General features: G+C 39.4%; 1 protein-coding gene across 1 annotated transcript; it reads left to right on the top strand.

Moving 5' to 3' along the window:
- The first annotated feature begins 8,901 nt into the window (after nt 1–8,901).
- LOC115372872 (lysophosphatidic acid receptor 6-like) lies at nt 8,902–11,075 on the top strand. The gene is made up of 2 exons (XM_030071032.1): nt 8,902–9,208; nt 10,363–11,075. The coding sequence occupies exons 1-2, from the start codon at nt 9,037–9,039 to the stop codon at nt 11,073–11,075; spliced, it is 885 nt and encodes a 294-aa protein (XP_029926892.1). The 5' UTR covers nt 8,902–9,036.
- Nucleotides 11,076–11,896: the final 821 nt, after the last annotated feature.

The following is an 11,896-nucleotide window of genomic DNA, read 5'->3' as shown; positions in this document are numbered from 1 at the left end:
CAAATGTAACCGCCGACTGTTAGTTGTGTGGATGTGGTTGGTTCACTGTAACGTTATTCCAAACTGGCTAGACAAGTCAGGCATTCAACAGCTCGAAAAGCATGTGTGTTAACCTGCTAACACCAGACTCCAGCACTGCTGGGCCAAACTTATTTGTGTGTATGTGGGATTTTACCCAAAACAAAACGAAGCGGTCAGACCAGTCTGGCTATTTTCAGCGCATGAAATCTCAGCAGCCATCAAGGTACCAGCGGATTGGCTGGCACTGAAGGACAACACTTGTTAACCCCCGCCGCTTAGGTACGATCATTTGAGCAAGTCAGTTGTTACAGACTGTACCTTTAAACATGAGAGCTTAAAAGCTGAAGGTGTGGAGGTCTAGACAACAAAAAGGAACATAAAGATTATGCATGCAGTTAACATGTGCAAGTCATCGCTGTGCCCCAGACTGGAGCCACTGCTAAGCCATGTGGTTATATGACACATGCAAGCACACATCCACACGCACACGTATACACACACTTTCACAAGCAGCAAGAAGAGTGGCTCCTCTGTCTCGAGCCAAACCTGCATCTGCTTGTAACATGTTAACAACACAGCAACCACTGAATGAGAAATTAAACTGGAAATTTTATGACAAATCCCTTTTAAACATCTGTTTTTATCCTGTGTTTCCTGAAGTTGTAGTCCTCTTCTGCTGAAACAAACCAGATAATAAGCAGTGTTCATCTGGGTAGGGGCTATTTATAGAATAGTGAAACATCTGTGGATTTATACAGAGGCTACAAAGCGATGTTTAAAATCCTACTTCAAAATGAGGCTCTATTTCAGTGGTTGTCAAACTTTTTTCAATACTGTATCCCTTTTGAAAGTTTTTTTTTTTTTTTTTTTTTTTTTCAGCCAAGTAGCCCATAATCAGTGAAAAAAATCTGGTCCAGCCCAGCTGCATCAGTTTCTGAAACAACAACCTGGTACTGAGGATATTTTGTTGGTTCTGTTTTTTGTTTCTTTTTCACTAAATGAACATTTTAAAAAATCTCATGTGCAGTACTCCAATGTCCCCTGGGGCTTCATGTACCCCATTTGAGAACCTGGGTTCTATTTGTTGAAAAGAGCATCTGGTGACTCTTACATGTTAAAGGCTCACCCAATTTACAACCATTTACATTCCCTGTTTTTGCTATTACCTTCAGTTGTTTGTTGTTGAGCAAAAAAAAAAAAAAAAAAAAAGCCATTTTATCAAATAATTCAGTCTTAAAAGGTTAGTTCTCTTAAAATGTTATTTAATGGAGCACACCAATGATTCTGAATGTGTGTAGTGTTATTCGGGCCTTGGTTTCCATTCATTGAACTGATATGAAGATGAAGTTTAGCTGTCCATATTATTTTTCCTAAAAGAAGAAGCTCTGGTGGGTTTCAATGATTTGAAATTGGGTGGAGTGAAATGCTCCCTCCACCAGGGAAAATAGTGCCTAGGGAAATGTTTGCTTTCCACAGCCAGTTATCAGTTCTGTGGTTTGACAACTTTGTTAGCTGCAGCAGCAGAACATTATAAGGTGGCTGTTTCAAGCAAAAAATTCAAATTTGAAAATCGAGGGATTTTGATTATATGATGTGGAGTTCTTAGTTCCCTTGCATGATTTGCAAAACGGTTTGTTGCAATTTAAAATATGAGGAAATTGTGGTAAATTGTGATAAATGGCCAAACCTTCAAAACCACTCATCCTTCAAATTGAATCTTAAAAGTGATGCCACATGCTGACCAATGGGGTTAGTAATAATTGTGAGAAAAATGAAATGTAAGCAGAGTACAGGAAGAACTTTTGGAAGGAGGGATCGCACTCAGATTATTCTGATTATTCTGCCTGTACCCCCGCTGCTCGTCCCATGATGCAAAGCAAAATGCCAGGGCTTTTTCACAAAAACAATAGTCCTGTTCACAGCGTGTCCCTGTACATCCTGCTGGCCACAGGCCAACCGTAGCAAGATCTGAGCACACCACCTCCAGAGATGGGCTGAAAAGAGCTGAGGGGGCCAAACCTAGTCCAAGGTCATCTCTCATGCAGCTTGGCGAGTACATGATGAAGAAGATGAAGAAGAATTGTTTTTGGCGTGGTTACATGTTAGAGGTGGCCAGTGGCAGACCAGGCGAGGCATAGCAGCAGCCTTTCAAGTCCTTATGATTAATTTTCCATGTCGAGCGGCGTAGGATTCACTGATCAACGCCTTTTTTAATTTTTTTTTTAATTTATGTATTCATTTATTTTTATTTTATTTTTATTTTATTTTCACGGCATTTTTCTTGTAATTTAATTTGAAATAGTTAGCTATAATAATTGTGGCTTTGTCCTATTTTTTCCTAATTTGCCAGTAATTTATTTATTTATTGCTAATTTTGTGGTAATTTTTGGGGTTATTTTCTTACAAACCTCTTGGAATGTTTACAGTTTTTTGTGTAACGTTTTTGTGATATACTACCAATTTTCCCTCTATTTTTCAGGTCTTTTTTCTAAAGTTTTTTTTTTTCTAATTTTCTGATATTTTTCATGTCATTTTTTAGTAGTTTATTTTCAGGTGATTTCTTGCTAACTTACTCATTACCTTTCTTCCTCATGTTTTCCAAAAAAAAAAAAAAAAAAAAAAGTGAATTTGTTCACGTTTCAAAGGGTTGAATATGCTGGCCAGTCATGTCTTTGCAACTCTGACATGATTAATGAGGTTCCTTGTTGATCACAGCTACAGCAAAACATTGTAAAATCAACAATGACATTTTCTTTGAAATATAAATTTATTTGTCCACTTAAAAGTGAACTAACTAACCCCGAGTTTCTCTCATCAATAGTTGTGTTAGGTCTCTCTACCATGAAGACATGGTATGTTATGACTATGGCCACAAAATATTGGCTTCCAGTAGCTTCAGTCCATAAATACTGTGTTCATGTCTGCCTTCAAACACTCATATCAGTTAATCTGCAGTGTTTGCACAAGACTCTAACTCCAATCTTTCATGTGCCACTTCGTGTGTCACTCTATGTCCTCCACCCCTCCAATGTGGCATGCTCACTGCATGCACACAGTTAATCACTTTATGTATTTGCAGAGTGACACATATATATATAGTCTACTGATATAGTATATGTTGCAATGCCCTGCTCCCTTCCATGGTCCATTATCCCTGTTCCATGTGTCAGTATGTGCCACTGTGGTTATGTTACAGTGATACGTCTGTGTACCAATGTCAGCAAGACTATTTCCTGTTGTTTTATTGTCCTCAATCAATAAAATTGATTTGGATTAAAGGCAGCATGTAAAAACAGGGAGCAGAACAACTTCATTTGAAGATTTTTACAACAGTGCCACCACAGAGTAGATCAGTATTCTGCATTTTAACCTCTGGTCCACATTTGTTTGACTGGAAATACCTCACTACTATCTATGACAGCCGGTTATGTCAAACACTGCAGCCAACACCTCCCCTACAAGTGGGCATCACACTTAGTTCACTGTCAAATTCTTAAGATTACAAAGTAGTTAAAATTACACCAACACCCTGGTGGCACATCCTGCCTGCCCTGCTGGCTCGCTGTGAAATGCTTCCTCAAGTACCATTTCCTTAATTGTCTTTATTTTTTGTTTGACTGCAGATTGGGTTGTGTTTCTCTTGCCAATTATCAAACATGGTATTTCAGGGGACTTTTCAAACAAAACTGATCTGATTCTGACAAAGTTTGGTGGAAACAAACATTTTGGCTCATGTCGGCATTTAACAAATTAAACTAATTGGAAGTGTTACTATTAAGAGGTAAGTGCTGTTCCTGTCTTGTTACTGATTAGCCCAAGGAATTTGTGTATTATATTTACCCCTTCTATGTGCACCAGTTTATCTGTAAAATTTTTAAAGTAGTAAAAATAACCCTAACCCTCAGTGGGAATATCACCATGTATAATTATGTATTCAGAAAAAAATCAAGATAAAATTTTGAAAAAAAGGTGTTCAAATAAGAAACAGTATATAAAATATATAATGAAGACTCAGTATAGGTATTTTTATGTAACTTCAGTTCAGTTAGATTAGAATGGATTAAAATTTAGTGATTAGGCCACAAAACTTTAATGGAGTACATCGGACATTCCTCTGGTTGCTATGGTCGTTTGGCTGATACATAATAAACTGGCAATTATACTTAGTGTGTAAGCAAACATTACTAAAAGAATTATGAACATTTGAATCTGTGTGTCCTGTTTATATGAGCTTAGGATAACATTAGCAAGATTGTGCTTCTATTAGGTCCTCCAGTCAACATTTGCCAGTGAGCAACACTAACTGGTTAGTATCATCAAACAGACCTGAATGTAACTCCTTAGATGCTACAAACTGTGAGAATTTAGCCCAACTTAAGTGAGGGAAAGTGTTTATTAACATTAAATGGCTCTGTGGTAATGATGCAGTCAAAAATGGCCACCACTCTGTATGGGAATGCATCTATGTTCCCAGGGTCCTAAGTTCCTAAAGTCCTATGTTTCTAGGACTCTACGTTCCCCAGTTTAATACTCTGTCAACACACATTAACTCTAACCCTGACCTCCAGAGTACAGAGCTTGGGATTTTTTTTTCAGGTTCACATTATGTGCTATTTAGAGGTGGGGAACATAGGACCCTTGGTGCATAGGACCTTGGCAACATAGGACCTTAGCAATATATGACCTTGGGAGCACATGACACTGGGAACTTAGGAACATCGAATCCTGGGAACATTGGACCCTGGGAGAGCACATATGTAGAACCAAGGAAAATAGGACCCAGGGAATGTAAGACCTTTTGTCATGTTCCGGGGAACATAGGAATGACTCCCTCCGACCATCTTGGTGTTGAATGGGAAAGACTGTGGTACTCATTCAGCTTATGTGGATTGAGCCATTGCACAAGCAAATAGTAATGCATCAAACAGTCACAGCTCTCAGCTAAGTGCACTGTACTCTATAGGTCCACAAACACACAGGAGGGAAGTGGAGATAGAGGCTCGTTAAGTAGGCAGACGAACACTGACCTCAGTCCTAAATGCAAATGCTTCCCAAATGCAGAATGGTAACCACAGGGAAAAATACAGGTCTCATTTGAAACAGCTATCAGCCAGCTCTGTGGAGATAAGACACTTCCATTTAATACATTGGCTCTATCCTGCAGCAATAAATGACCTCACATACAGAAAGCCTCAGGCCTGACACAAACACATCCACTGACACTGAGAGATACAAAAGCTGACTCTCTCTGCTGAAGGTATCTGGACTGTATTTGAGCATCATTTCAGAGACATTGCATGGTTTTACACTAATGAAGAAAAGAAAAACAGAGGTGATTTAAGTTCTGATGGTGGATGGCAGTTGACAAGTTAACAGGTAAGGTAGCAGTTGAGGGTATTAGTGTGTTTGTAGAATTTAAAAAGGTTTATAAGGGACAAGGGCACCTTAGCAGTAAGAGACCTCATCAAGGTTGAAATATTTTTTTGAGATTCATAAGCCTAGGGGGGAAAGCTGATACAGGTTACACTAAGGAATGGGATGTGAAAAAACTAATTTCTGATTTCAGTGAAAACTATTAAATTCATAGTAGGAGAAAAAAAAAACATTTGATGATTTATTTATTAAAATTCATTTTTATCTCACTATGATTACCATATCTTTATAGAGGAAAGAGTTTTGCTTTATAATTATTGATTCTTTTACAGTAGCTCGGTTGAATGTGCAGGTAAAGCCTGAGAAAAGTGCCTGGACAATATTATCTTCATCGGTGACTGATATTTTGAATGGGACAAAATGAATATTGGTAACACTGCAAGGACTAAAAGCATCATGAAAATGCAAAATGTATCATAACTGGGAGCAAAATTTTCCATTTGCATTGACTCAAACTATTGCCTTTCCGTCATGACTCAATATTATGCACATTTTGGGGGCATTTATTTGACATTTAAAGGAGTAGTAAACCCTTTTTTCCCCTATTATTTCATTTTCCTCCTAGCTGTTATGTAGGACAGTAGTGGTGCTATCTTCCTCACTTCTTCACTTTGACTGGATTAATGATGTCTCTTAGTAATGATGAGAGGAAAATAGCATCTCTGAAATAATAAGTGATAAAACAAGTGAAAGTGGAATAATATCACATTTTTTAATGGTCCGAATTATCCCTACAAGGTGTTGAAACATTTTTGAATATGGCATATCATTGTCAAATTAGTTGTTATATCTAGGTGTAATTATCAGAGCCAGTTGTCCCGGGCCAGGGGTCAAACAAGGGCCAAAAAGGGCCCCCTATCCTTTAAATAATCTGCTGATGGCGGGGGGCTTTGAAGATCATTTTGTCCTGGGCACAAGCAAGACACACGGCGGCCCTGGTTATTATGATAAACAGCTGATACCATGGCAGAGAGGATACCTCTATGTCATGCTAGTGGTATTATTAGCCTGACTGTTTCTCCAAACCGCATTCTCATAAACTGCTTCCTCGTGCACAGACCTTGTCTCCCTCCGCACTCTCCACATTCTCTACGTGATACTGGCGACGATAAGCACCTTGGAAGTGTTTTTTCCACCGGGCTTTCATTCCTCCCAGTGTGTCCACTGATCATATTTACACGGTGACCATTACACTCTGACATGTTCAGGCTGGGAAGCTCAAATTCTGTAAACAGAGGGAGAACGTAATACTGCTGTGTCCCAGGTTGCCCTTCTTACAAACAACGGGGATCTAAGAAAACATTATCATTTCACCACTTCCCCACTGAAGGAAAACAAAGAAAACAATGGATAGTGAAACGTTTCACTATCAAATTCAAGGTCACAATGGTGTCCTGGCAGCATACCTGTGAAAACAGAGTCGTATCACGTAGACTGAAATGCTGGGAAAGGAAATGATCGAGGGGATGATGAAAGATAATCCAATTTAGTGAGGAGTGGTTGGCTTCTTGACAAGATAATATTGTGCTTTGTAATGAGAGGTACATTAGTAACTTCATAGCTGTGCTGACAGTTGTAAAGGAGCACACACTAAGTAATCTGGAATCCATGGTATGTTATTTATGGTAGTGGAACTTCACTGTAATGTTCATGGTGGTTAAGAAGCACGGTGCGGCTTGTAAAATGGACTCCATCTTGCAGTCACTATCACCCTATCACTAGTTTTGTTTACATTGGGATTTTGTGGGTCAAAGATATTTTTTTCACTCTGACATTTTATTATCTAATCTTCTGATGCAATGATTAACAGTGTGTGACAGCTAAAGACAAGTAATATGTTTTAAAGTGGTTTATTTATGCATTTAGAATACTTTCTTAAGAACATTGTTTACATAGATCTGCATGGGGTGATACAATTGCTTAAAGGAATAGTTCACCCATTTGAAAAAATGTGATGTTATCTCACTTCCCCCCAGCTGTTCTGTAGGACAGTAGTGGTGCTATCTTCCTCTCATTGTTACTGAGTGCTGGATACTGGCTGGATGCTCCAAATGCTAACTGTTAGCCTCCTGCCATGGAGGTGGACTTCCCCCAGTTAATATTCTTCAAAACAACTTTTAAATGAGGAGAAAACTCTAAAATGGTAAATTACTTATTTATTATAAATCATGACACAGTAGCTATGACAGGATTTTTTTTTTTTTTTTTTTTTTTGCAGCAGCTTTCGTATTGCAGCTCTATATTCAAGTGTTGACAGCAGAATGTTCCACTTTCGTATAAAAATATAAAAAAGTCATTAAGTCAACAGTTGACAAAAGTTTAAATGTTTCATTTTCATTCTAGAAACTGAATTCTGACAGAAGACCACAAACAGAAGGACAAAAAAACAGCTCCCTCTGTCCCTATCTATAGCTCATTTTGGAGTTTTTGGACAGACTCTGGTCCCAGCGAAGCTAGTGGAGGATTCCCAACTGAGGAAACAAGACTCTGTATAGACAAAGGTGCAAGCAAATAGTACAACTTCTACTTGAGAGCAAGGAGAGGGGTAATGCATTCGTTTTAGCAAGGTTCTTGTAGAAATGATCACCAGCCACCGGTCAAAGGATGGTGAATTTCTACCAGCCACTTAAACAGCCAGCATGCTGAGGTCCTGCTGAATTGTAAGGAGCTTGTCAGATGTTTAAAACTGTCAACTTAGCTGGCGAGATGTGAGACAAAATTAGAAAGTCAGTTTCCTGCCTTGAGTTGGCAAAAATTTTGTCATAGTTATTCTGCCATTTTTAGGTGATAATAATGATTGTTTTGTTTTGTTTTGTTTTTTTTAACCAAATGAAGACATCCCAAGAGTGGCAGCGCAAAAAAGACTGAAGCGCAATACCCCATTGAGGTACAGTGTCACATCTTGTTGACAGGTGTTGGATTACTAGCAGCACCCCTAGGAGAGACATGGAGGGGGGTGACCTGCAGTAGAAGTCATGAGTCTGATGAGCGTGAAACCCCAGTGAGTTCATGATATACATTATAGCCTGTAGAGCTGGACTCCCCAAGGACAACACGTAAGCACTGCCACTGAACAATAGTTCCATTAGCTGGCAAATGGACTAAAAACCTGTAAACCTTCTCAAAGAAGCCCTGGATAAGAACATCTAAATGTAAATTTAATATAAACGATACTTTATTAATCCCAATCAAGACGATGAAAATTTTGATTTCCTTACGCAGTGCACATCAGGAACATGCTGCTTAAGCATTTTGACATGTTCCCGACTCCACGCCTGTTGTACTTCAGACTGCTTTGGTCTCAGCCACTGCTGGTCTTGAATAGGCCTCGATGCACTCTGCTTTTGACTTGGTTTTGACCCCCTTTGGTCCAGGACTTGACCTCAGCTGCACCTGACATCGGAATCAGCTTGGATTCCATGAAGATGATCGTAACCACAGTTCTGTTTATTGGATACTTTAATGACCTCTTCCTGCACAGCGGTCATGTCTGTCATCACCATCAGCTCAATAACACACTCGGAGAAACGCAATGCTAATTTGAACAGCTGAATACATAAATAGCCACATGCGTCGCCTCCTATGGCTGACGGCACGGCAGTGACACCAACTGCCACTGTCCTCAGCAACATCACCAGCAACAGCAGCACGCCCACCACAGACCAGGTGGCCAAGGTGATTGGCTGGCTGACCTTCAGCCTTGGGCTGCCTGCCATCGGACTGGCTATTTACACCCTCCAGCACCTGGCCAAAGGTTTGTTTTTTGGTTTTGTCTCTGCTGTCAGATGAAATTTTTGGATCTCCAGTGTAAAGAAAGCTTGGTGGAGCAAGCTAGATGGAGAAGCGCCTTGCTGTCACACTGAAGGCAACCATTTTATATTAAAATGCTAATCAGCCATTATCGTAATTCATCATAATTTCAAAGCTTCAATCTAGTAAAAAAGAAAAAAAAAAAAAAACAATTTAGAAATTATGAGGAGTTGTTGACACAATTGATGCAAAAGTGAAATAGAAAAGTGTGATTACATTATTGCACTCCATTAGTCAGAGTTTGTAGTTCATGATTTAGCTCACAGATTTTAGTTTATTTTTTATAGTCATCAATATCATCTTGTCCATTAGGCAGCATTTTGTATTTTTGCTGATAGAAGCAATATGAATAGTATTCTATTGTTAAATGTCACAGATGAATGACTACCAAGATTATTATAGTTAAGTTAGTTATAGTGTGAAAAAACATTTTAGTTAACTAAAATAAAAAACAGACTGACACCATATTGTGCACTTACTTCACTAAAATGAAACAATATATATATATATATATATATGTATATATATATGTATGTATGTATGTATGTATGTATGTATATACATACAGAAAATGTTTTTAGTTTTAATCTTCGTCAGTTTCAAATATATCAACACGACAACATGAGTTTGCGTTGGTGCTGATGTTTATTGAAACTAGGATGTTTCAATAACTCAGCTGCCTTCACAAAGTGTGGTTTTCAGATTGGAATACCTATTCTGACACACACACACACACACACCATATTAGAATTAAAAAGAAAACTATAACTAATACTGAAACTGATAAAAACTAAAGCTAAGCCTTTTTTTAACAATAAAAACTAAACTGAAAAAAAGCAAACCCACTCTGAAAACTAATAGAAACTAAACTGAATTGGAAACAAAAAATTAAAAGTGAGATAAAAATAAAAACTAATGAAAAATACAAAATGATAATAACTCTGACGACTACTTTACCCAAATTGAACATATAAACAAGAGAAGGCACATTTCCTGGAGAAAATGTGTTTCTGTGGGTAACTGGAATAAGCATTATGAAGAAGTACTATATGGTAGTAGTAATAGAAGTAATACCTCAACACTATCTTCTCTGTGCAGGACAGAATAGAGTTCCCATCTACATTGTCAGCCTCCTGGTCTCTGACATCCTCAGTTTCTTGGGGCGGCCCCAGACGCCAACAGAGACTGTTCTCTCCTCAGATGTCACCAACCTCCTCTTCTACTTTGGCATTGTCTCCAACATCACCTTCATGGTGTGCATAGCCCAGGATTGCCATCTGCTGGTGGCCTACCCACAGTGCCATGGCTGCTGCAGCACTCTCAGGCAGTCTGCATTGGTGTCCCTGATAGTCTGGGCCGTCCCGTTTGGCGTCCTGGCCCTTGCAGTGCTCAAGTACTACTTCTGGTTCGCCGTGGCCCTCCTCACCCCTTTCCCCTTCCTGCTGTTCTTCAGCGTGGATTCATGGAGGGCACTTCTCTGCTCCAGATCCACTCCTCGCAGCCCAGAGAGGACGAGGATGGTGTGGGGGCTGGGGGTGATCTTGGCCAACTACACCCTCCTCTATGTCCCCTTCATCCTCAACGTGCTCCTGGAGTCTCTGTCGTTTAAAGAGGAGGTGCGCTATCTTGGGCTGGTGTCTCACCTGATGCTCTACCTCAGCCCGCTAGTGGACCCCTTCCTGTACATATTCATGACAAAAGGCCCCAGAGAGGTGATGGATGCCTTGCCCTGCTGTAAGAAGAGGCAGCAGACGGAGGACAGGAGGTCCACGGTGGACACTGTGGCCGAGGTTGTAGAGACACGACTCTGACATACAAAAGGACATACTTTTAGACATTTCAAACACATGGATCAGAGTAGTTTGGGACACGTCACATCACCTACTACTACTTACTACGTAAATATCAATCATTTCTGTTATGTTACTGTGGTCATTAAAAGGATAGGTCACCCATTTTGAAAAATGTGACATTATTTCACTGCCCCCTACCTGTTCTGTAGGACAGTAGTGGTGCTGTCTTCCTCTCATTGTTGCTAAGTGCTGGATACTGGCTGGATGCTCCAAATGCTAACTGTTAGCCTGCTGCCATTGAGGTGAACTTCCTCCAAGCTACCATTCTTAAAAATAACTGCACTCATTCACTCAAATTGTTAAATAAACAACGTTTGAGTTTGATGATTTGATGATTTTCTCTGTGGGGGGAATACTATCACATTTGTCAAAATCGGTGAATTATCCCTTCAATATGTTCAAAAGTAAACTAAGTGCAGGTACAGGGTATGTGTGGTTTTCAGAAAGCCAAAAGAAAGCCATACCTTATTAAAGTTCTGGATCTATAAATGGACATAACAAAGGACACCAGAAAATTAATTGAAAGGTAAAATGAAGTCATATTATGTTTGGTAAAAGCAGACAGGATGCAGGATGTACCTCTAAACCTTTTCTGGACAAGGGAATCTGTCACTGCAGGGTGTAAAATAATGACAGCAACAACATTTAATACTTAAAGGGCTTCCATTTAGTTGTTCAAGGACCCGTGGAACCCCTGCCATTTCACTGCAGAGGTTGGGCTATGTGCATTGTGAGCGACCCAAAATCAACCATAGATTGTGAAAGAAAATTTTGTGGTA

The sequence above is a fragment of the Myripristis murdjan genome, chromosome 15 (genome assembly GCF_902150065.1).
Source record: "Myripristis murdjan chromosome 15, fMyrMur1.1, whole genome shotgun sequence".
NCBI classification, from domain to species: domain Eukaryota; kingdom Metazoa; phylum Chordata; class Actinopteri; order Holocentriformes; family Holocentridae; genus Myripristis; species Myripristis murdjan.
This window is presented reverse-complemented; position numbering and strand designations above follow the sequence as displayed.

Excerpts from the sequence above, each read along its gene's own strand:
- LOC115372872 (XM_030071032.1), top strand. The coding sequence starts at position 9,037 with ATGGCTGACGGCACGGCAGTGACACCAACTGCCACTGTCCTCAGCAAC. Across the intron at positions 9,209-10,362 it reads CCTCCAGCACCTGGCCAAAG|GACAGAATAGAGTTCCCATC; the intron begins GTTTGTTTTTTG and ends TTCTCTGTGCAG.